At 51.6% G+C, this 25379-nt stretch overlaps 1 protein-coding gene across 1 annotated transcript in view; it reads right to left on the bottom strand.

Annotated features, from left to right (window-relative positions):
• KLHL29 (kelch like family member 29) overlaps positions 1-25379 on the bottom strand; it is a 145358-nt gene that overhangs the window by 46299 nt on the left and 73680 nt on the right. Inside the window, exons 2-3 of the mRNA XM_068984092.1 lie at positions 24127-24268; positions 21916-22428 (exon numbers count right to left, since the gene is read on the bottom strand). Coding sequence (XP_068840193.1) covers positions 21916-22428; positions 24127-24268 — 655 coding nt within the window. The remainder of the gene's footprint in view (positions 1-21915; positions 22429-24126; positions 24269-25379) is intronic.

Below are 25379 nucleotides of genomic sequence, written 5' to 3'. Positions count from 1 at the left end.
GGGGAGAGATTAGCCCAGGAGCCTCCATGGTTGGTTGACTATGGACCTGGTCGATGAGTCTGGGTCTGTTCCAGGGCAGGCTGTTGTCTATAGGGGCCAGCCTTCACCCATATGCTGACCTTGGAGCAGGCCAGCCATGGCTCCCCTCCTCTTTGATGAAAACTGGCTGCAATGGTCAGAGGTGAAGGGAGGGCAAACAGCATAAATTTCTGTGCTCAACCTGATCCACCAAGCTGACAGCAAATTAAACCAAGACTGCTGGAAAGCATCCATTCCCTTCTCTCAGCTCTGGGTACAGATGTGCTGTGGGACCATCTCACTCAGGGCCAAGGGGCCCAGAGTGGGTCACCCAGGCCTATGGTAGAGAGGGTAGAGCTAGTCCAGAGCCCAGGATCTAGAACAAACTTAGAATTCACATTCAGAGCTTAAAATTTAGAACCTCAAGCTCCAGTCAGAGCCCAGTGTTTGATACAGAAGCTAGATTTCTGGCTTAAAATCTGAAGTTTAGGACTTCCCTGGTGGCTCAGTGGTAAACAATCCACCTGCCAGTGAAGGAGATATAGGTTCAATCCCTGATCCGCCAAGATCCCACATGCCACAGAGTGACTAAGTCCATGTTTAAAAAAACAACACAAAAATCCCTTAAGTTCAGACAACTGGACCCAGTTCTGAGAACCTTCCCAGCACAAGTGTGCTAGAAAGCTCCCTTCGCTGCCTCCAGCCCTCCGATTGGCACCTGACAGTGTGTGGAGTATTAATTATGGTCAGAGCCTTTCAATGTGCAATAAAAAGCCTTTTAAACCATTCAGAGGGGAGGTGATTAACTCTATTAAGTGGCATTATGGATCTTCCTATCTGTTGCTTTCATAAACATAGTTGTAGGCAGAATGTTTTATTATGGGCATAAAAATGTCCCACATTACAATGCATAAGCACATATTGATGTTATATTTCTTTATAGTGCTGCACGCCCCAGTCCCCAACCACTCCGAAAAGAAACTACACGTCTTAATAATTTATGCTCCAAGTTTTAACCAGGATTATCAATGGCAGCTTTTGAGCTTTCTCTTTTGGCAACACAATAGATCATAGTAAAAATGCACCGACAAGCGATGTGTCCGTTTGATTTTTTCCACCTGAATCAGCAGCCCAAACTCCAGACACAGCAGTTTAGGGCAAGCAGCACACTGAAGAATTTAAGTCTAAGCATTTAATCTGCTCTTTCCATAAATTTCTGCTGCTTGTGCTTTATAATGATTCTACCAGAGGAAGTTTATTTATATCGCAGATTTTCAGCATCAGCACATTGAGAACACAACGGCGATCGCTCAGTCAATAGCTTACAGCCATGTATAATATCACTCCGGAAATCAAAAGCCCATTTGAGAAAAAGAAGGCTCAGATTAAAGTCACTTTAAGACATCAATAACTTAGAACTGGCTGAAGAGAAGTTATAAATATCCAGCCTGAGCATATGCAAATAGGCGTTTGCAGACGCGCCACCGCCCGGCGAGCCGGGAACCTCCTGCGGTCCCTCCCTCCCCGCCCGCACGTGCGGGGGGCGGGCCCGGCTACGTCACTGGGAGGCGGGGCCTCCGTCTCCCGAGGACCGCACTCCCAGCCCCCCGCCGGCACCCGCGCCCCAACCAGAGGAACTTGCTAGGTGTGGGTGCGGTGAGGCGCTTTAAGGCCGGCGAGGAGTCGGGACCCAACCTTAAAACTCAACGTACGGAACTAGCGCCTTTCTGGGTTGTTTATGACGTGTCAGGTGCTGGGCCAGGGGCACTTAACATTCGCTGCCCCAGCCATCTTTCTGCTGCTGAGTCACTTCAGTCGTGTCCGACCCTCTGCGACCCCATGGACCATGGCCCTCCAGGCTCCTCTGTCCATGGGATTCTCCAGGCAAGAATACTGGAGTGGGCTGCCATTTCCTTCTCCAGTGATGAAGAAGTGAGCCAAGTGAGTGAAGTGAAGTCGCTCAGTCGTGTCCGACTCTTTGCGACCCCATGGACTGTAGCCTACCAGGCTCCTCCGTCCATGGGATTTTCCAGGCAAGAGGACTGGAGTGGGGTGCCGTTTCCATCTCTCTGACTCCTTGTCATATGTGCCCAATGGCCAACCCCGAACCCTGCCTTCTGGCTGGGAGGATAAGAGGATGCAGCCATACTTTGAAAAGGCCCCAAAGTGCGTGTTTTCTGCCATCCCGCTGAGATCCACAGGTTACATGATCTCTTTTTTATTCTCCTGCCAACTTTATGATCGAAGGTCCCTATTTCACATATGAGGAAAATGAGGCTCAGAGAGAATCCCCAGCCACAGAGTGTCAGAGCAAGATTTGAATCAAGCTCTTTAATTCGAAGCCTTGCTTTTATAATTTTCAGTTGCTATAGTTCGCTGCTTCCTACCTGCCCTCACTGCTTTCTTCAGGGTGGGGCAGGGTTGGCCCAGGGGCCTAGAGAGATTTAGGGGTCATTTGGTGAGGCTCAGGGTCCAAGAAACACCATAAACGGTCACAGTGTAGACAGAGAAAGGAGGATGTGGGTGGTGGGGCTGGGTAGGGCTGACTGGGGAGGCAAGCTGGAGGGCTGAGTGGTGGGGCCTGATGGGTGAGGTCCTTGGGAAGGGTCCCCTGGAGTGGGATGAAAGAAGCCAAGGCTAAGACCAGGCCTTGGATCTGGAGTCAGCTGGGGGCCTGGGCTCTGGACTTGAGGTGGTGAGGGGACCTCAGGCCTCCAGGATGGGAAGGAAGGCAGACTGGACCCTAGGGGAGGGGCTGGGACTGCAGGTGGTTCTGGTGAACTCAGTGGCCATAGACCAGAAGCTTTACTACCCTCAGGTGACCCTAGTAATGGCCAATGCCTCGAATGGCCAAGGTCTTATATGGTCCAAGCCCCTAAGATCACAACTACCCCTTAGGAGAAAGAGACTCTCTGCTCATTGCCCAGGAGAGTGACATGGTCCTGCCCATGGCAAGGACCCATCAGAGTGTGAGTTACCTATGATCAGTGGGCAACAATAAAATAATAAGGTTAAACCCTGCAAAAATGTCTACACAAGAGAAAATGTGACAGAAGACAGAATATTTGAATTAAGTTATATAAAACAGAAGATGACTGAAAGAGGACAGCTAATGACTTCTGTCTTAAAGACGTGCTAACTCTGGCACCATCTCGAGCCCTTGTTCAAGCCCTGGGTTCGTACCCCGTGTCTATTCTCATTGCTGCCGCATTCTCACTTTGTGTCCGCAGCACTGGGCTAAGATTTATGCTTCAGCACTGGGGGCAGAATCGACCACTTTCAGCTGCGCTCATTTGTTCATCCACTTACTCTATTCACTCCTACATTCAGCAAATATTTACTGAGCACCTACGATGTTCCAGGCACTGGGGTCCAGCAGTGAATGAAACAGACCCAAAGCCCTGCCCCTGTGGAACATAGATCCTGGAGGATGTTTGCTGGCCTCTCTGTCCCCTCTTTTCAAGGGCAGGTGTGGCTCAGTGGGCTCGTGAGGACTGGGCAGCACAGTCATGCAGAGAAACATCCTCACTCATGCGTTTGGCTGCAGTTGGTCCCAGAGCTCCCAGCAAATGGCTTTTCAGAGCCTCAAGCTGCACTGACTCATCATCTCTCCTAGTCGGCTGGGGAGGTTGTAAATTTTTTTTGGAGATCCTTTTCAGGCCCCAAATCAGTGTGTATGTTGTGGGGGCAGGGGAAGTCTCTACTCCCAGGTGGATAAGACCATATCCTTCCAGATAAATCACCTAGTCCTGGAATGGGGATTATACATCCATGTTCTCCTTTCCCCCTGCTTCGGTGCCAGGTGCGTTCCACGCCTAGTCCCAACTAGAGCCTGGCAGGGTGGAGGACTGGCCCTGTGATGAACGCAGTGTAGGCCATGCGCACATGTGTGCGTGCACAGGTGTGTCTGGACGGGTGGGGCCTTCTTCTGGATGTATACAACATTCAGAGCCTGGCCTTCTCTTCTTCCTACTGACTGACCAGGGCAGAACCTGGCTGGATGTTCCTGATCAACCTCCAGTTCTCATTCTAATATTCCCTGCCCCGCAGGAAGGGATCTGGATTCCCAGGGGGCTGGAGCCTCAAGGGTAACCTGAGTCCCTCTCCCCCATTTCTGGCTGCAAGAACCAGCTCTTGTTAGGGTGGGTGCTCCTCTTTCCTGGAATTCCCTCCCCTTTGGGAACTCTCAGGTAGGCACAGACACACTCTGTCTCTATAGTTCCTCAGGAGGGCTCTCTCATTTCTGGTTGGCAGCCACAGGGTGGGGTGTGGGGGGTGTCTGAAGATAGTGGCTAGGAAACCCTGATGAGGCCACCCCTGACTCTCCCCAGGGAGCACCAGTTGCCTCAGCTCAGGTGGAGGCACCTGCATGAATCAGAGGAGACGGGTGAGTATCATTTGGGGCAGGAGGTGGCAGGAGCTGGCACTGGCCAGGGTCATACCTAGCTAGGGTGGCTGGAGGGGCAGCAGCCTCCAGAGACAGGTGAGGGTGCTTAGTGAGAAATGAGGCCCACTGAAGGATTCTAACTAGGGCAGGACCTGGTCAGATGAGCACTTTAGTGATGCTCTGAGTGTGGATTGGAGAGTGGGAGAGAAGGGGCAGGAGGAGATGGGGAGGCTGCATGGCCAGCCAGGGAGCCCCGAGGGATGGAAGGCAGAGCAGAGAGTGGAAGGTAGAAAGACCACATGGAGGCTGACTGGGTGGGCAGGAGGGCCTGGATGAGGGAGTGGATGTGGCGGGTCAGGTGGCTGAGGCTGAAGGGCCCTGGTGAAGAAGAGCTCACAGGCCCAGGGTCTTCCTGGAGGGTTGGGGCTCCCCAGTCCTCCCCAGCTTGGGCGCATGTCTGGACATCTCCTTCAGTCTGGCTGCGTGGTAACCTGTCTCAGCCTCTGTAGGGAGTCAGTGTCCCAGAACCTCTGAAACTTTAGAGTCAGGCAGAGATTCAGGGTTGTGTGCGGGGAATGGAGGGAGGCTGAACTGGACCGGAAGCCAGGCCTCTTCCGTGTTGTTCCAGAAAACACACACTTGCTGGGCATCCTTGTGGCCTGACCCAGAACTTGGTGCCAAGGATGTAACGGTGCATATGGGGTGAAGGGCAAGGCTCTGGGGCCAGACTGTCTGGGTTTTCATTCCAACTGTGTCCCTGAGCAGGTGGGTAAGCACGAGGAAGTTACTTCATGTTTCTGAACCCGGGTTTCCTCGTCTGTAAAATGGAAGTCATAACTGCAAACCACATCATAGGTTGTTGTGAGAATGAAAGGTGTCAACAAGAGTAATGTGCTCAGAAGAGCGCCTCCTAAAGGTGAGGGGAGGTAACACCCTCTGCAAGTTCCTAACAGGCCTCTTACAAACGCTCATGGCACACCTCCAGGGGCCGCCATGCATCTGGTATGATCATAGATTTTTTTTTTAGTGATTGTGACAGTTTTCTGGTAGGTGGCAGGCAAGGGTCTTGAGAAAAGGGTATCTTTAAAAATTTCACATAAAGTTGCTAAATCGGCCACTGGCGGGGGTGTTCTAAAGTCATTCACAGTCGAGTGGGGGAGACAGGCTTGAAAATAGACCATCAAGATGCTGGCTGGTGAGCTGGGTGAGTGAAGTATGCCATGCATGGGGGTCGGCTAAGGAGAGGATCTGTTGGTCCTGAGCTCCCCTGCTTCTTGCCGAGGCTGGTGCCTCAGACCCTGGTGCCTTGAAGACCGGGTGTTATAGGAACCCCAGGTTCATGGGAAGCCTAGGGGTGCAGACAGCCTTTTTCCCAGGCCCTCTGACGGACCATCCTGTCCAGACGCTCCTGCCACAGGTGAGGCTGCGGGGCTGCGGCTCTAGCTCTGAGAGGCCCAGCTCCCTCTCCTCTGCCTCAGAACTGTAAGTGTTCCTCTCCTGACGCATTCAGTTCTGCTGTGGCAAAGGCAGGTGAACGCAGAATAAATAACCGGGAAGACCTCTGTGCCCCGGGCTCCCCCGGCTTTGCGGTGATTCCTGACTAGCTCATAATTCACCTCCCACAGTCCCCCAGGTGGCCTTCCCGCCTGGCCCACCTCCCCTGCTCCCAGCCCAGGGAAAACCGAGCTCCTAGCCTCTGTCTGTAGAGAGGATCCATGCCTGTGCTGAGAACACGGTGTGTGTGTGGGGGGTGGGGTGCGGCCCCCCCTGACCTCTGTTGCCTCCTCTAATCAGCCATCAGCTGACCCCCTCACCCTCAGACATAGCATCTTCTTGTGCTGATGGGGGGCGTCTTCCCCACCGTCATGAGCAGGGGTGAGGGGTGATTTCTGAAAGAGGAGCAGGCTTTCCTCACAGACACTTGAGGCTGAGCTGGGGTTCAGCTCTGGTGGTACAGGCTGTGGAGCCCTGGAAGACAGAGACCCTTGCCCCTGTGCTGGCCTTTGTGGGGGCAGTGTGGGACCCTCAGGGAGAGTCGGCTGAGTAGGAGGAGCCAAGTGTGAAGGGCCAGAGGAAGGGGGCCTGTGGGCCCCGTTCCAGGGGTGATGTTGCTTCTGTAAACCTCCTCAGGGCTCCTCAGGGGCCTTTTACCTCAAGGCCTGATGGTCCCTGAGGGCTTCTGTCAGGCAGCTGAGAGGCCAGGGGAGAAAAATGCATCTTCAGCCTCTGACTCCAGAAGCAGGTGACCAACCAGCTCAGGAGAGGCTGCTCTGGCTGGGGCCCACCCCTTTCTCAGTGCTCCAGGGGAGCCCTGGGCTTAGGGGTGGGGTCGCGGGGAAAGGAGAGGCCAGCCCAGCCGGCAGCTCTGTCCTCAAAGCTTCACAGAGTTCCAAACTCCCTCCCAGAGAGGGCCAGAGAATTTTTCCGGCTGTGCCGAGCTCCTTCAAAGATATCAGCACATGGTTAATCTTCCCTCCATTCAGAAATGCAGAGTAATTTGCCCGAGTGGGGATTTCTGCATATTTATACTAATGTCTGTGTTTAAAGCTTATGAGACAGAGAATTGCTGAGAGATGTCCATTAGCAATATATACAGACTGCAATTATTTCTTTATGGTGTGTGGTCTGACTGCAGAATAGTTTATTTCAATGGAAGTAGCAGGCTCTGCCTACTGTGTTTTCTTATGTGCCCGAAGAAATCAATAAGAACAGAAAAGACGTAAAAGAAGGCAAGAATAAAAGGAGGGTGACCTTTCAGGATTCTGGGAGCCTTGAATATGCTATTCCAGGAACTGCCTTCATCCTTGGAATCTAAATGCGTGTGCCCAAGTTGGGGTAGTAGGGGGGAATTCAGTAAGTTTGAGACCGTGGATGAGAACTTGTGAATCTTCTCCATCTCGGAGGCGAAGCTCTCAATTCATTTATCCCGATAAGCTGGTGGGGATGCTCCTTCAGAGACAAGCAGGAAGAGAACAAGGAGTGTTCTCAGAGGATCCCACTCCTGACCTCCAGCTCCTCTCTCCCTATGCCTACCCCAGGGACAGACCCTCAGAAAGAAAGCAGATTTTGATCTGAAACAAAAGAAGCCTCAAGCTGGACCAAGGCTTTGGAATCAGATTGGAATCTGGTAGAAACCCAACTTTTTCCTGGGGTGGGGAGGAGGGAGGGAGAAGGAGCTGTTTCAGAGACAATGAGCTGAGACTTGAGCCAATGAGACAGGGAGGGAAGAGCCTTGTTGGGGAGCTGTGGTTGGAGGGGCCCCAGCCTGGGAGAGTGTGACTGGGAGGCTGGGGACCCCTCGTCTCAAGTCCTACCCCATGCTCACCTCAGCGCCCGCTCCGCCTTTCCGTACTGGTGCCCAAAAACTTAAGGCAGACAGTTGCCCAGCAGGCCTCACAGACAGATTGGACCCTTGTGCACTCTGGAAGAATGCCTCAGTTACCAACCTCTGGAATGGAATCATTGAGCCTAAGGTGGTCCCCAAGATGCAGAAAGGGATGCTGTCCTAAAGGGCGTTTTGGATAAGAAAGGCTGGACAAGCTGGAGTGAATAGATACAGAGAGACGATTTTGGATTTCGTGTAACTGCCAACTGGTGCTGACTTTTTCTTGCCTTCTCCTGGGGCCCCAGGGCCCCTGGCCCACTCCTCACACCCCTCTGTCCTCCCAGCTGGCCCTCGGCATAGCCAGCACATCTGGGCAGTGCCAGCGGGGCCACTGCCCTTCTCCTCCCGTGGTGCCTGCCATCTCCTGACCTCCACAAAGCTGGTTTTCGTCTGTTGCCTCGACTTCCCCTCGGCGGGGAGGCACCATTCTTTTCCGGCCTCAAAATAGTTTCCTGAAGTCAGTGTTGACTTCTCACTGTCTTCTTGCACAGAAATCTTTTCCAAGAGGCGCTGGGGTCCAGAAGCGGGACAGATGGTCCCTTTCTTTTTATAACATGGCCAGTCTTTTGAAGTGAAGAACTATAAACACAAGTTTTGCCTTCAGCAGATGTTCTGTGGGCACAACAAGCATCACTTTGTGCTCTTTAGCAACTGTGAGCGGTGGTAGCCGAGGGGAGACTGAAATTGGGCAGAGCGTTGGTGTGTGTTCAGGGGCCTGGGGGCCCTGGCATGATGGGCCCTCTTTAGTCTGGACCTCGTCCTTATGCTCGGCCAGTTCCAGGTCTCGACTTCCTGGGAATGGTGTCTGCTCCCCTTCCTGGAGCCCAAGGACCACCCAGCCCTAGAGCCACCTGTGCGGTGGTTGTTTTTGAAGGGCTGGCCGACTAGCTGAGTCCTGTGCAGCTCTCCCCCCTAATCCTGAGGCTAGGACTAAAGGGTTCAGAGGCTGTGGGTTGGGGTGGGTGCTCTTCAAGAGAGCATGCTTCAGTTTGATCGCTTTTTTTCTTTGAGCGATTTACCATATGGTTGTCTGGTCCCCATGGCTGCACTGGGCTGATTCAGGCCAGAATGGCTGGTCAGACATATCTGTTGAGCTCCGGAGGAGCTGGTGGCTGTGCTAGATGTTGGCTGAAAGCCAGTTCCCAGAGCTCTACCCTGGTGGCTCCTGTCCATCGGTGACAGAGATATGAAAAGTGTTAGCTGCTCAATCGTGTCCGACTCTGCAACCCCGTAAACTGTAGCCCACGAGGCTCCTCTGTCCATGGAATTCTCCAGGGAAGCATACTAGAATGGGTTGACATTCCCTTCTCCAGGGGATCTTCCAGACCCAGGGATTGAACCCAGGTCTCCTGCAGTGCAGGTAGATTCTTTACTGTCTGAACCACCAGGGACAGAGATATGAGGTGTCAGTAAAACTACGTCTAGATGGATGTGCTGCTATTTAGTAGATTTCAAAAATTTTGCTCATTTAAAAGGGCATAAGCTCAATTAATAGACCTCGTTAACTTCAAAGATGTATCATCTTTGGCCAGAATTGGTTCTTTCCTAGGATGACGGGCTCCATTAACTTTATTGCGCTGGCAATGCTTTGTATAAGGCGTGGGAGGTGTAGCGACAGGAAAGTCTGCCTGACCCCCAAGCTCCAGTGGCCTCGGTGGTGGTCAGCGAATGCCCTGACTGTGGCTTCCCTAAAATGCCCACGTGTCGCAAGGATTAACTTTGGGACTTAAGTCCACCCGTCTAGTCACCCATCACATGACACTTTTGGAGATGAGGAAAGAACCTAAGAATCATCAGTCTATATTGAGAAATATCAGACGCATGACTCTTAGAGACATAAGGCGGCCACTGTGGGACTTGCCCATCCTTACTCCAAACATACCTAGTGACAGTACAGGTTGCAACCCGAAGCTTCAAGGTGTGGTGTGTTGGAATGGGGTGGGCGTCAGAGGCAGGTGGTTTTGGTCGACTTCCTTCATGTTCTACCACTTATGCTTGGGTCTTGATTATATAACCCAGACTTTGATTTTCCACCTGTGATCTACTTCACAGGACCACTGCAAGAATTACATAAACACAGAGTGAATAGATAATAAAATGTTGGCTCCCCACTCTGTGCCCTTCCAGAAGACAAGGGTACCTCTATCAGCAGTGGCCACCAGCCCCCTGGAATGGTGGGCCCTGACACACAGCCCGAGAGCACCTGGCAGGTCCAGCCTTGCGGCCTGGGTTGGTGTCATTACTGCAAACACCCAGAGGGAGGGCACATGGCTACTTCTCTGCCTTCTGGGATGAATGACATGAAATTAGGAATTCTGGAGTCCCTGCTCACACCAAAAACACCTCAGCTCATAAATAACTGTTGGTGGGTCTAAGAAGGTAATGAATATCTCCATATAGAAGAAAGACAGAAAATACAGGGTTTATTTTTGCATCAATCAGAATTTCTGAAAGCTGTCTGTTCAAATGGCCAGATGGTCTGAGAGCCTTCAGAGTCACCACTTGGTGGTTCCTAAATATGGGGGCCTGTGAGGTCCTTGGCAACAGGTCCTGGGGTTTGAACAAAAGGAAAACATCCTGGGTGTGTGAACTGGGCCACTATTTTGGCTCTTAAAGATTCTCTGGACTCTAATGGACCAACATGGCTGGCCACTAAAGATGTTCATGTTTCTAGGAGGGAGCTGCGCTCTTTAAATGGGCCTCGACTTACTGAAATAACCACAATATAACGGCAGTTTTGAAAGCCCCCAAGTTAAAAGCAAAGCCCCCAACCACCCAATATTTGTAGAGACCTGGAGGATGGGTCTCTGCTTAGGGGCACATTAAGCAGGCACTTCTAGGACAAGCCCCAGCCACGGGAGTGATGGGATAAGGGCCCTGGAGCCCACAGTACAGAATTTGCCCCTCTGCTTGTTGGTCAATGTTTCCTCCCCATCAGTCCACATTCCTAGGGCCACCACAGGCCTTGCCCACATGCTGGCATCATGGTTTGGCCCCCCTTTAAGCATGTGGTGACTTGTCCCTCCCCTTCCTCTCATTCGGGCCTGGTGGAGCTGCCAGCCAGCACAGCACTCCTGTGGGCTGTGTGTGCCAGGCAGTGTGTACCCCCCGGGTGGGTTCTGGAGAGGCACGGTGTTCCAGCCCAGTGCATCCAGGCAGACGCTGGGCCTGACTCCAAGCGGTGTTCAGTCTGCAGGGAGAGAGAAACTTCTAGAGAGAACTCCTAGCAGCAGAGGTTCCTAGCGACTGGGGGTGGTCACAGGAAATTTGCTAGAGGCGGTGCCTTGTCATATCTCGGTGACACCTCTGAACCTGAGTTTCCCCACCTGTAACTGAGGGAGTGGCGGGTCTCTAAATGACCTTTAAGATAATATTCTACGCTGACATTCACCATCCTGGGGAAGGGGCAGCGGGTGGAAAGGAGGGGGATAGTGTTGCTTGGGAGTAAATTCCCACTAAAGGAGGGGCAGGTGATGAGCGCTTGGGGGAAAGCACAGCTGTGACGTAGGTGTGGAGAGGCTGGGCTGAGATACATCTAACCCCTAGTCTCCAGAGGAAATAATTTTGAAAACTCAGTGGAAAGGTCAGCTTTCTGCTACGGCCAAGACTGGGGGGAAAAGGGTATAGGAAAGGGGAGCTCTATAAAGAGTAATGATCTGTAACCCCAACCTTGATGAGAAAGAGGAGGGAAGAGACCCTAAAGATTTGGTGGAGTGGACAGGAGGATTTTTCTGAGGTTGTTTTTTCTTTTCTCTTAACTTGGAAGTTGGAGTGTGTGTGTGTGTGCCTGGGTGTGTATGAGTGTGTTTTATACAAATAAATCATGATTTTTATAGAAAAGTTAGACTATGTGCAGTGTGATGCTCAGGACCAAGGGGGAGACCGTTGCCTGGTGTCCCTTTAAGAGGTGTTTTGACAAGCTGGAGCATGATTAGGGAGGACTCCAGCATGGTAAAGGACCAAAGGACACATAGGATGAACTGCTGAGGTCACTGGAGATATTTGTAGAAAAGGAAATTCTGCCACCATCACACATCTGAAGGGCTGTCATGGAGAACAGGAGCCAGCTTTGCTCTGATGGGCCCAGAGGGCAGAGCATGGAACTTATAGGAAGACAGCTCTTGACCATTTAATATCATAAACCATCTAGCTGTGAGTGGCCTGGCTTAGTCCCCAGCGGTGGAGGGCAAATTCTTGCTTCTGCTGGATGGCTCTGAGATCCCTCCCAGCATGAAGGTTCTACAGAAATAAAAAATTAACCCCAAATACGGATGATTCTAACAGTGGAAAATACAGACAGTGCTCAGTGGATAAGGAATAGAGTGAGTGGCTTAAAGTTAAACTGGTAAAAATGATAACAGTAAATTGATTAAAAAGTTCAAATAAGTGTCAAGCATTGAAAATACATGCGGTTACATTGTAACTGTCATGTAAGTAACTTTGCTGTGGTGAGGGGCCACCCTTTCCATTTGCCAGCTCGACTGATGTATATAGCCTGCTACAGACTGAACCGTGTCCTGCTGCTCCTAGGCTGCCTCAGTCATAGCCAAGTCTATGCAACCCTGTGGACTGGGGCCCGCCAGACTCCTCTGTCCATGGCATTCTCCAGGTAAGAATACTGGAGTGGGTTGCCATGTTCTCCTCGAGGGGATCTTCCCGACTCTGGGATTAAACCCGAGTCTCTTACATCTCCTGCATTGGCAGGCAGGTTCTTTACCACTAGCGGCACCTGGGAAGGTCCGTCTTCCCCAAATTGTTATGTTGAAACTCTAACCCTCAGTGTGACTATATTTAGAGACAGGGCCTTTGAGGAGGGATTTAAGGTTAAGTGAGAGCACAGGATAGGGCTCTAATTGAATATGACTTTATAAGAAGAGATTCCAGGAGCCCATGCACAGAGGAAAGGCCACGTGTGGACACTGAGAAGACGGCCGTCTGCAAGCCAAGGGGAGAGGTTTCGCTAGAAAACCTGTGGGCACCCTGATTTTGGATTTTCAGCCTTCGGAACTGTGGGAAACTTAACTTCTGTTGAGTCAGTCTGTAGTATCTGACTAACATATAGCCCATGACATTGGTCCTGCAGAAAGTGGTAAAAACTAACTGGTGTTTGCCTGGGGTGTGTGTTGGGCCTGGGTCTGAGACACCGATCCATGAGAGCATTGAGTGGTCACTGGGAAGAGGGGAGGAAAAGGCAGTGAGAAGCCAGTGGGCAAAACAAGACGGTCAACGGTGCTGTACTTGGTCACCCAAAACCCTGCAGGGAGAGCTATGAGGCGAATAACATTCTGGTGCTGCACTGAAAATGCTTGGGCTTCCCTCTAAGATACAGGTTTTTAAAGAGAGTTACACTAAGAAAATAGGCAATGACAACAGTTTCAATAGATGGCAACCTTTTGGCCATTGTTTGCTTCAAGCAACTGACATGATGTTTTGTGTTCCTAACCTACTATGCCTGTATTATTTTCACATTTTCAGTTTCTAGAATAGTAAGCATGCTCCTGAATGGAATGTGGGTGTAACTGAGTCGTTTTTTGTTGAGCCAGGTGTGTGCCACGGTCTCACAGTTTGGGGTACTGCTGCCTTCCTGCGCCTGGGGAAGAGGCAGCAGGCACGCCAGACCTGCCCAGCTCTCCCCTTTTTGAAACTCATCTCTAACCTTGAAAACTGAACCAAAAAGCCCTAGGGGCCAGCCCGACAGGACATGCCTTTCCTAGCAAGATGGCACATGTTGGTTGTTTGAATAGTGATCAGGCCACAGGAAACTTGCCGTTAACATCTGTTACGACAGGAGAAAGATGTTTACCAAGACTTCCTGGATCCCGAGTGTGCATCAATTTCCCAGTTGGAAGCTAATGACCCCGAAGTGCTTCCTTCCCAGAAGAAAGCCCCCAAAGACCAAGAGGTCTTCACCTTATAAGACCAGAATGGCACGGGGACAGAGGAATTGAACTTGCCCAAGATCATGGACCCTTACTGTGCCATCACTGATGGGGAGAGGTAAAGAGAACTTCTGGGAAGCCCAAGCAAAGCCCAGGCTTTCTGGACCTTATGTTTCAAGGGTTCAGAGAATGAATTTCATGGGTGTGAATCAGCATAAACCACTAGTTGAACCTGTTCTTGATCAGGATGGGCACTGAGGACCATTTGGGTAGATGTGTGTGTGTGTGTGTGTGTGTAACTCTGTGGAACTGAAGTGATGATTCTGGGTCCCTGGCACTTGTCTCAGGCCTTCTTCCTAAGAGCTGGTGTCTGTGGAACTACCTGCCTTCCGCTTCCTTCTCTGAATCATTTCAACTGCCTTTAAAGGCTCAGTCCACACTGACCTCTCTTTTCCAGCCCCTTAGCTCTTATTACTACCCCTCTATCCCCCTCCAAGTCGAATTCAGGATCTTCCAGGGAGAACTCCATCCCTCCCAGCACCCAACATGGTGTTTGAAACCTTGCGGACATGATCACAGGACCTCAGGCTCAGCAGGAGCTGAGACCTGCATAGGGCATGCCTCTTGTGCCTGGGAGAAGCCAAGTGTGGACTCAGCACACAGTAGGTACCTATTACTACACACACATAGTTGTTGTTCAGTCACTAAGTCCCATCTGATTCTTTCGCGACCCCATGGACAGTAGCCCGCCAGACTTCTCTGTCCAGGGCATTCCCCAGAATACTGGAGAGGGTTGCTGTTTCCTTCTCCAGGGGATCCTTCTGACCCAAGGGTGAGTCTCCTGCACTGGCGGGAGGGTTCTTCACCACCGAGCCACTGGGGAATCCTCCTAGTTGCTCAGTAAATACCTAGTGTTGCAGTAGGGAGGGAAGTAACGTGGCTGGAGCCTGTCAGTGGCTTCTGAGAGTCAGTGATGCAGAACCTAGTGGTCATTCCTGCTTGCTGTCTGCTTGGGTCACAACTTCTGAGAGAAGACAGGGCTCGGGACCCTGGCAGCTGGCTTCCTGCTGCGGATCACCATCCTTTTTTGAAATCCCAGGACTGGAAACGTTTTCTCCCTTGGCTCCCACTTGAAAAGCCTCCCCCACCATCCCATTCCAGTCGGTGTCTGGACTCCTCTTGCCCTGCCTGTCAGGCAGTTAGGGCCACAGTGGGATTTCTGAACCGGAAGATGCTCAGTGGAGATTTGGGGCTGAAAGCCCATGTACCACTCCTGGCTCACTGAGAAGGGGCCTAGGGCACATCGCTCTGCCGGTGCTCTGTTGAGCAGTGGGACCCCGAGAGGGACAAATGCAGGCTGGGGCTCAGGGCCCACTTCCTGCTCCAAGCATGACACCATCACTGGGTGGTCTGACCGCGGTGCTGCATTCTCCACTTGCCTGGTTCATTCATTGTCAAATGATCTGTTAACAAAACCGTTAAGCCCTGGACAATCCTCCAATTAATGATTCACAAATCCCTGGAGGACAGAGCCCTATGAAGACAGGAGGGCCTTCTGTGGCAGGCTGGGGGCAGGAGAGGAGGAAAGACCTCATGGAGATGAGATGGACTTTCAGATTCCATAGGCTCTGAGACACTTATTTCCTGGGGGAGCGTGTGTGTTGGGGTGGGGGCTGGAAAGGGGAAAGTCATCATGATGGCAGGACTGTGGGTTTGGTTCCAGGTCTGTGTTGAGTGTTGTGTCAGTCAGAGCTGGGAGAATGTTTTGGACAACTTTGCTTTAATAATAACGGAGATCCTGAGCCAAAGGTGCTTCAGACAGTATTCCCTGCCCCACCACTCAGCATTCTTTAGAATTTATAGTAGTGGTAGTGATAACAACAGCTAACGTTATTGCAAGCATACTATGTGCCAGGCACCATGGTTAGACTCTACATACACTGTTAAATCCTTAAAGCAGGTCTAAGAAGATGGCACTATTATTATCTCTGTGTTACAGATAACTTAGAGGCTTAGAGATACCAGGTTTCTAGCCAAGTTCATTGGATTAGTGGGTAGTGGAATTTGAATTCCACCCAAGCAGTCTGGTGCAGGACCTGGGCTTCTGGCCACCTTTCATGCTGCCAGCCACATGCTCCTCACCCCCTCCACCTACAGCCTTGGTTGTTTTGTCTGCAGGAGTGACGTAATTCTATTTGTCCCATCTAGTGGTATGGCCATGGGGGAGGACCCCTGCAGTGCTCTGGGCACCCCCAATATCAAGCTGAACATCAAAGGATGCTGAGAGCCCCTATGGGTCATTAGGAGGAGTCCTCCCAAGACAAATAGCTCCTGGAATTAGGAGGAGGCTCCCAGCAATGGGCTGGTTCCCTCTGGTTGTTATGGTGATGGTAGGGGATTGTAAAATGTTACAATGAGAGAAGGCCATTTTCTCTTGTACAAAGTGGACCTCTGGGAACTAGGTGCTTCAAACATCATGATGTTAACACAATCTCCTAAGACTCTGGAAGGCAAACTGGTCTTTACTTTTTCACATTCCCCTGGGTTTCTAAAAGGCCATGGACATTGAAGGATGGTCCTGTACCATCATCATAGGAAACACTTTTATATGTAATTACAAAGGGCTAGGCACTATCCTAAAAGCAAAGCATAAAAGGCACTATTTTACATAGGCACTATGTAAAATAAATTGCTTAATCCTCACAAGTGTAAGAAGCAGATTCTATTTTTTTACCCCCCTTTTACAGATGAAGAAACTGAGGCAGAGTTTCAGTTCCCATATGCTCTGGGGTAAGGATTAATATTTTGGTCGAGATGCTTGGCTACAGGAGGAGCTTTGAAACAGATGGACTTCTGTTCCCAGAAGTATGGGGCAGGGATGGGGGGACCAGGAAGCTACAGAAGGAAGTCTCACATAGACTTGTCTCACATAGTCTCACATAGACTGCATGTCTTGACCCTCAAGTACTAACCTGTTTTCACCATACAAAGAGAGGAGGCAGCTGCAGAGAAGTCACAGAACCTCACTGGATAATTCCCATCCCAGTGCTCTATGCCTTCATTCCTCTAACTCTTCACCGTTTAGTGCCAGGTACTGGCTTGGAAAGTGGGGTGGAATGGGGTGGAGTCTGTGCCGGCCCCCAACCCAGGACCTCACAGTCTAGTTGGGAGAATGACCCAGAACAGGCAAACTGTATCATAAGTGCTCAGCCAAGGCCCAGAGCAGAGCTGGACAGGAGAGAACCCAGACTGCGGAATGGCTACAGGGCAGCTTGCTAGCAGACTGATGAGAGACGGTGAGAGATGAAGCTGGGAGGCAGGCAGGCAGGAGCTGGATGCTGAAGCACCGTGTCAAGGGTTGGACTCTGTCCTGAGAGCAATGGGGCCGTTAGAGGCATTCGGCAGGGAGTAACAGAACCAGACCTGTGTTTTGAAATGATCACTCTGGCTGCAGCATGGACCCTGGACGGGAGGGGTTGTACTGTTGAGGCCACTGATGCAGGCCTGGAGTGATGCTGGCCTGAAAGGAGGGCACGGAGACTGAGAGGAGAGGATCAATTTAGAGGAGGCAGAATCAAAGGAGTTTCCAGACTCAGCACATAAGGGTATAAGGAAGACCATGGGTTTGGAGTCTGAACTCCGGCATGGATTCAAGGTATCATTTCTGAGACAGAGATAGGAAGAGCAGGTCTGTGGCAAGGTGATGTCAGTTGGGACATTTGTGCCTCTGGGCTAACTGTGTGTGGGCAGACAGCTTTATCCTGCATACCCAGCTTCTTCTAGAATCTGTTATTAAGGGAGTCAGTTGCCCTAGTGTGTCAGAGGCTGATGCAGGGAGAGATGAGATTGATGCTGAACACCAGGGCTGGGGGCGAGGAAGGTGACTCATCCCACTCCCTCTTAGGGATGGGGACACAGCATTCCTGTTAAGCAGCTTGACCAGGGGCTGGCAGCCCCATGAACAAGCTTGGGCTCCTCCCATCTCCTCTGCACTGGGGCAGAGGCCCTGCTTTCTGTGTCTTTGCCAGCTTCTCTCTCTGCTAAAATCCCCAAACCTGGGGCCTATGTCAGCAGGAGCAACTGGGTTGGCGATAAGTGGGCACAGTGCTCGGCACAGTATGGTCCAGCCTGTGATCTCATTCACTTCTCCTCTCTGCCTGATGATTGTGGTACTGTCATCCCATTTTCAAGATGAGGCAAGGAAGGCTCAGGGAGGTTAGAAGTCTTGCTGCAGTCACACAGCTGTCCACTCTGCCTCCAAGTCCCTTTCCTGGATCCTGTCTTTGTCCCTTGTGGAGGCTGGGGCAACTGCTGTCCAAATAGAAGATGGCAGAGGATAGACAGAGCTCCATGGTGTGGAGGTTCGGAGGCAAGGGTGAAATGGGAGGAGATGCAAAACCCATAGGAAGGGGCTTCCCACACACCTACTACAGGACTCCCCAGCCCTGAGAACCCTCATGGCCCTTCACCTGGGGCCTATGAAATCTAAAGTCAAAAGAGATAAGCCTCTTCACTTCTGATCAACTTGGACTTTGGTTTTTGGTCCAGAAGCCAGAGGGGACAGTTGCAGCCTGGCTTCTCTCTCCCTGGACATGCAGATGAAATTACAACAGCCTTTCTGCAGCTCACCACTAGGTCCAGTGTTTGGGGCTTTCAGGGGCCTCTGATCACCCTCCTGGCCACTGGAAGTCCTTCATGGAGGAAGGTAGGGGCTAGAAAGAATGACAGCAGTAGCCTGCACCTCTGCGGTGACACACACATAGCTGGGTTCATGTGGTACCGGTGCAGAGACACTGGACTTCGTGGGTTCACAAGGTCTGATGCTGGTCACCACCTCTGCCCATGGACCAGCTCAGGGGTGCAAAGCAACAAGACCAACAAATGGCTCAGGTATTTTCTAACAGGATTCGAGTAGAACTAAATCTTCATCCCCCCTTTATCACTTTGCACACATAAAATTTAATTAGCTTTCAATATATAATCTTAAGAAAAAAAGAAATCCTACAGATTCCTCCCACCCCAAATTGTTCTTCTAGAAAGAAAGGAGGTTTATCTCAAGTTTCTTAAGAAAAAATCTATAGGCACACAATGCATGGAAATAACATTCATTACAGGGAGCTGCATGCAAACTGGCTTCTCTAGTCAGAGATGAGAGACAATCGCTTGACCTATTGCAAATCAAAAAGCATTTCCACACCACCTGTATTTTTCAACTGGTGAAGTTTTAAACAAAAGCCCCAACACCTTTTCTGGGAAGGCACACTAACAGAGTCCCAACTGAAATTTCAACTCAGTCGATGGGAAGATAATTACAAGAAACAAAATGTGAAATTTAAAATCAGGGCACTAATGAAGTCTAAAAATACCAGTGGCCCATCCTTTTGGTTGGCAAGACCTGTTCTTCATGGAGGAGATCTTTTCGTAATTACTCAGTTCCGCGAGAGATCAGGTTGTCACGTCAAACAATAGTAGGAAAAATCGTGGGACTTTAATGAGCTAGATCTCAAGGAGTTCTATGGTGGATCTTATTATAATGCCCGGCAAGCTTTCAGACAGAGAACAGGAGAAAAGGAAAGTTCTTTTTTTTAAAGTAGAGTTCTGACTAGTGTTGATGTTCTCATGCAGGGCCTCCTGGTTCCTGCTTGGAGCCAGCTGCCTGTCATTTAGGAGTGTGAAATCAATTGGACTTCGGAGATGTAAAATCCCTAGGGGCAAAATTAAAAGTGACCCAAATCCAAACCCACGTGGGCTTGTCAGGAAGATGATTCTCACATAGCAAGTTTCAAAGATTTGGTTTCAAAATTTGGGTTTCTTATTTTAAAAAATATGCAGTTGTTTGACATTAGATCTGACAGATAAATTATAGCTTTAGCAATAAAGGCTTTTAAGATTAGAAATGAAAGGAGAAATTACCTTAAGAAAAAAGAAAGAAAGAAAAAAACCCACCCAGGCTTGAGTTGGGAGGCATTTGTGCGTGCAGGCTTCATTGTATTTCTTCGCTGCAAATACTGGGGGGAGAAATCAGCTGACGAGGGCCGTAAATAGAGAAGCGAGTTCAATGTAATTTCTGGGGGATCAGCCAGCTCACTGGAGAACTATGGAAGTTGGTGTGATGGACAGGTCAGCAGCTGGAGCTGGGAGAATCTAGTTGGCTCCCCAGAAGGTGGGGCTGTGAACACTTTCTAGGCCCACAGCATCCCCAGGCCTGGCACAGAATTCACACCAGTGGCTGGAAGAGCAAACCCCACTAGGGGTTTCCTCCTTCCTGTCTGTGGGCTCAGGCCCATGATAGAGGATGGTTCATGCTGTCTGACCCCACAAGATGTTACAGGCATGGCTCTGCAGGGCCTGCAGGCCCAGCATGAACAGGAGCTCAGCAGGGACCTGCCTTGACCACCTACATCTTCATGATCTTACGAACTCAGATGCCTAATGGTGATCAGATGTGCCTACTCCTGGCAGTTTCAAGGGGCAGGGTATGGGGTGGATCCCAGCTCTACGTTAAGACCTAAACCAGGAACCGGTCCTGTCTGAGCCGGTTACATTTTTGCACAGAACCAACACCTTTTCCTGGGGGGATGCCTGAAACTGGCAAGGCAGCAAGAACTTCATCAGTTCTAGGAGCTTCCCTGGGATGGGGTGAGGGTGGGGTGGACACACCCTCCTCCCCCCACCTGATGGGAGGAGATGGAAACCCTCCCAGTGTCTCAGGCCTTGGCACAGCCTTGGGAGTAACCGGACACCCAGTACCCAGTGTGTCACTGTTGGTGGCATAAAAACTGTGGGTACTTTTTTTTTCCCAAAGGGAGAAGGAGCTTAACCAAAACAATTCAAACAAAAAAACAAACAAAAAAAACCAAATCAAAAAATAATGTAGTCAATTTTTTAAAAAAGATCTTAAACAAAGCAAGAGTTTACCAAAATTTAGATGTAATTTTCTCATTTAAAACTAGTGCTGATTTTCAAAACAAAGGCAGTCAGGACTCAATCAGATTGGGAATTAAACCCGACAGAGATCTAGACACGGCTTTGTTGTTGGGATGCTTGACAAGGCCTAGAAATTGCTCGTAGGGATAAAGATAGAGATTCAGGAGGGCAGGCTGGATGAGAATGGCTGGTTGGAGCCCTTACTCTGCTAAGACTTTGGTCTGCAGCCCCCTCCCCATCTCAGGGTTCGTAAGTTGGGAGGCTGAGGTGTCTTGCCCGAGGTTCACACTTCTAGACCACCTACTCCTCTTGCAGAGGGAGCCTGGAAGCCCAGCAGGGCAGACCACCCATTATGCACCCTCTTGTCCACACGTGGGTCCAGGCCTGGCTTCCCTCCTTTCCATTCAGCAGGAGTGGACCTTGAGGGGATGGGCGAGTCTAGGGGTGTGTAAGCTCCCCGCCCCCGTCCCCCCAGACTCAGCTGCAGCCTCAGGTTCTCCCAGATGTTCTGCATCCCGGCCGCCAGACCCCTCAGTCTGGTCAAGAGTGAGGCTGGTTTGCTGACACCCTCTGCTCTAAGCCTCGGGCCGGGGCCCAGCCTAGAACCATATCCTGGTGTCTTCCCTCCCCCAGCTCTGTTCTCAAGGATCTGGAATGAAAACAGGCCCTGGGGAAGGGGGTTAAATGAAGGCCAAGGCTGGAAGTGCTCTTTTTTGGGGTCTCACGGAACCACCCATGGGTTCTCGAAACCAAACATTTAGCTGTCTCAGGATGGGCAGGGGAGGTGATGGTGGGGGTCTTCCGGGCCTCACTTCAGACCCCTGAGCTGCTCTCATCCAACGCTCAGCAATGGGTACTTTTCCGGGGGTGGGGGGATGGGCACACAGCCAATTCATGTTCTGACTGTCCTTATGAGTGGAAAATGGAGAAGGCCCACGAAGGGACTGTTCTAGGGGGACCTAAGAGGAGGCTTCCTGCTCATGCTGCCTGTGGCCTGGCCTTGGGTCAGATGGGAGAATGGGCCAGGACTCAGGCTGAAGACGGAAGGCCCTGAACTCGGCAGGCTCTCCCCGCCCTCCTCTGCTTGTCTGTCCACGTTTCCCTGCCTTCCTTGTCCTGTCCTCCACCTTCCCCTCTGCCTCCCTGGTCTAAGACCCAGCTGTCCCGGGCAGGGAGGCCCCACTGCAGCCTGGATTGAAGCAGTGAAGGACTGCCGGGGAGCAGGGCCCCAGGAACCAGGCTCCTGTGCACGCTGTGGTGGTGACCACACATGGGGGCACGGGTGAGGCACACAGGAGTACGTGGGCAGCAGGACTTACCTTTGGGGTGCCCAGGGTCCGTGAACTCATACTTCCCCACGCCAATGGTCCGCAGCATCTGTAGCCCATGGGCCGATTCTGACGTGGGGGGCCCGTTGGTGGCCGGGGCACTGCTGGGAAGAGTGGCAGACGGCTGGGCCGGCAGCGGTGGAGGCAGCAGGGGCCCTGCCATGTGGCCGTTGCCCACGGCGGTGGGTCCCGGGCGGGCCACCTGCCCGACGCCGGGCAGTGTGGAGACAGCCAGGGGCTGTGGGCTGGCGTACAGGGCCTGGGCGGGCATGTTGACCACCACGCTGCTCAGAGGCTGGGAGGGCGGCTGTGGGAGTGAGTAGTGGCCTGGCATCAGCGGGAGCTGGGGCCCCACATGGGGAGGCAGTGAGGGGGTCACCCCGATGACCGGGGCCTGGACGTTCACCGCCGGGCTGAAGCTGGGAGGCTGGGCCACTCCATAGGAGTGTGCAATCAGAGCAGACTGGCTTCCGGCGGCCACCGTGGTCACCCACGGCCCTGTGCCTGCAAGGGAAATGGGAGAGATGTCATCTGCCAGTTACACAATTCACTCACCAAACACCGACCGACTGCCTCCAGCCCTGGGCCGAGTGCCGGGGTCAGAGAGGTGAGCAAGGAGCCTGCGTCCTTGGAGCTCACAGCCTAGGAATCCGTGATTAGATGAAGCCCCGCTGGGTCGGCCCTCACTAGCTGAGTGATCTTAGGCAAAGCCTTCCATGAGTAGGTTCCTCATCTGCCAACTTCACAGAGCTGCTGCGAGCAATGAGATGAGACACAGAATGAGGCCCCCAATTTTGATAATGAGAGAGGCTGGAGAAAACTAGAAGCTGACAGGTGTCCGTGAAGCAGTGCCAGCAAAATTCTAGAATGGGCTGCTAAGGGGGCTTGTTTCCAAGCCTGTAGAATAGGAGGTGGTGTCACTGTGAGCTAATCTGGTGTCTTAAGGATAAGGCATGCCTTCTGACACTCAGTCCTCTGCAGGCTAGTAAGCAAGCCTGGAAAAACACATCAGAACTTCAGAGCACAGTTGGTGAAACCTTGGATAACTCCATGGTGAACATACAGAGAGGCAGAGCCACAGAAGCGATTCACTCATGAGCCGGCTAATGGCCCAGAGGGTGCTGGAGATGCAAAGGGAGGTCTCTAGTGACGTGCTCACCTTTTCTATCAGTGATTTGGATGATGGAATGGAAGACGTATGACCAAGTCTGCAGGTGACATCATGTTGGGAGGGCTAGGCACAGGTCAGCAATATAAGCAGGAAAAGATGCTAAGAGTCATGCAGGAAGATATGGATGTGGTCTTGCTCTTGGGTCCCCCGCACCCAGCTGCTTAAGCCAGATTGGGAGGAAATAGACAGAGAAGCCACCTGGACAGCTTTGGGGTCTTACTGTTGAGAGATCATGTAATGTGGTTACCAGCAGAGCGGAAGTGAGGTGAGGCTGCAATCATCCAGGTAGAGGGGTTGAGTGAAGAAGGTGCAGCAGGCCACTCGTGGTTTCTGTGTGTTGGGTTCTGGGGGATGCAAAGAGAGGAACAAGGCCCAGGAAGGTGAAGGGACTGGGCTTGAGGGCATGGCTGAAGGACTCAGGGTCTTCCTCCTGCAGAAGACTTGGAGGGGGATGAATGGGGGTCTTTAGATATCTGTAAGGCTGTGGTGTGAATGGCCAAGCTCACCTGTTTTGTGTATCCCAAGGGGAGGCCTGGGATCAATGGGAGATAACAAGGAAGGTTTTTGTTATGGTTGGAGCTGTCCAAAGAAGGCCTGAGATGCTATAGGAGGCGGTAAACCCCCAGTTCCCAGTGAGTGGAACCTCTCTCAGTTCTCATATAACTGTTGGCAAAGCAAGACCTCACTGGATGGATGACTTTGGAGATTTATGAATCAGAGTACTGAGGCTTGGGAATGACTAACCAAAATAACTTAAAGCAGATTCAGCCACTCATATGTCATTCTCTCTCCCTTGTTCTTCCCAGTATTTCCTTGAGCAGCAGAGAAAGCGATGGAGACACAGCCCAGGAAATTACACACAGTCACACACCTCCTGCCCCTCCTCCCTGTCCCTGGCACAGCCTGAGGTCCGGGCTGCTGCAGGCCATGGCTCAGGACCTGCTGAGGAGCTGGGCCGCCCAGGCGGTCTCGGACACCTCCCCCCGCCCCGGCCGGAGGGTAGGCGCCTCTGTCCACCCTGCAGAACACACCTGGATTGTCGCTCTCCCTCATCTGTTTGGAGGGCGGCTCATCAGTGTCCCAAGGCGTGGACTGATTGATGGGCGTCTGCCCCCACCGGATGCTGGTCGTGAGTCCCTGGGACTGATTGTCTGCTTTGGAGATTCCGGGGGCCTGGAAAGAAGCAGAGCAGGGGGGTGAGCACCCACCGCCTGGCAGGAGTCCTGCCCTGGTGCCCAACCCCCAGCAGTCTCCAGAGGCAGAGACCTAGCCCTGCATCCAGACCCTCAAGGGAAGCGCAGGGTGTCTTGGATCAGTAGCAGCAGCCGTGGCCTCAGCTAAGCTCCTGGCCTCCAGGAACACCCAACCTAACCTGGTGCCTCCCCCATCACCTGAGCTATCAGAAAGGAACAAGAGCCTTGTATTGTGAGAAGTAAGGTTCCCCCAGTCCTTGGGTCATTAATAAACCACATCAACCAAGGATGGGCAGGTGTTGAGCACCAACTGTATACTCAGTCCAGGCCCGGGAGAGTCATGTGCCCAGCCTCTGACTTGTGAGAGGACGACTCCGAGGCATTACCGCCAGGCCCAATCCCGCCTCTACGCCAGCCTTCAAGGCCCCCAGCGTCCTGCTCCACAGAGGAGGCGTGGAAAGGTGAGGACTGGGGCCCCTGGGGGGACAGCGCAGGTCCTGACACCAGGCCAGAAGGCAGAGAGCATCTCTGGGACCCTCAGCTCCTCCCTATGGAAAGCAGGGAGGCTCTCTGCCCAGGACCTCATTTACTAATTCATGTATTTAATGAGAAAACCAACGTCAACGCAGAAACAAATGCTAGGACAGCATTGGTCTCCCTGAGCTAAGACTTTACCCTGGAATATTATATAGTCAATAAAAATCATGCTTACTCCCTAAGGAGATGGCAAAATGCTTACAGAATAATGTTGAATGAGAAAAGCAGGATATAAATGACACACATATAACCTCACTGGGTAAAATAGTATGTGCAGCAGGGAAAAATCCAGGAATGGATTAATATGGAAAAATAGTAGCAGGAATGTCATTCTTGGGTGAAGGGATTAAGGGACACTTTTATTCTTTTGTCTACACCTCTGTAATGGCCAAATTGTCTACTATGGCCATTCCCAGTATTTACGAATTGTAATATTTATAATAAACACAAAAAAAGTACCAGAAAACACATTGGAAAGCCTCGTACTGGGACGTGACGGGTGAGTCTCAACAGAGATGGTTCCAGGAGGGCTGACCAGAGCTTGTACGGGGGTA

The sequence above is a fragment of the Capricornis sumatraensis genome, chromosome 1, assembly GCF_032405125.1.
Source record: "Capricornis sumatraensis isolate serow.1 chromosome 1, serow.2, whole genome shotgun sequence".
NCBI lineage: Eukaryota > Metazoa > Chordata > Mammalia > Artiodactyla > Bovidae > Capricornis > Capricornis sumatraensis.
The sequence above is the reverse complement of the archived record's forward strand: the minus strand, read 5'-3'. Positions and strand labels throughout refer to the sequence as shown.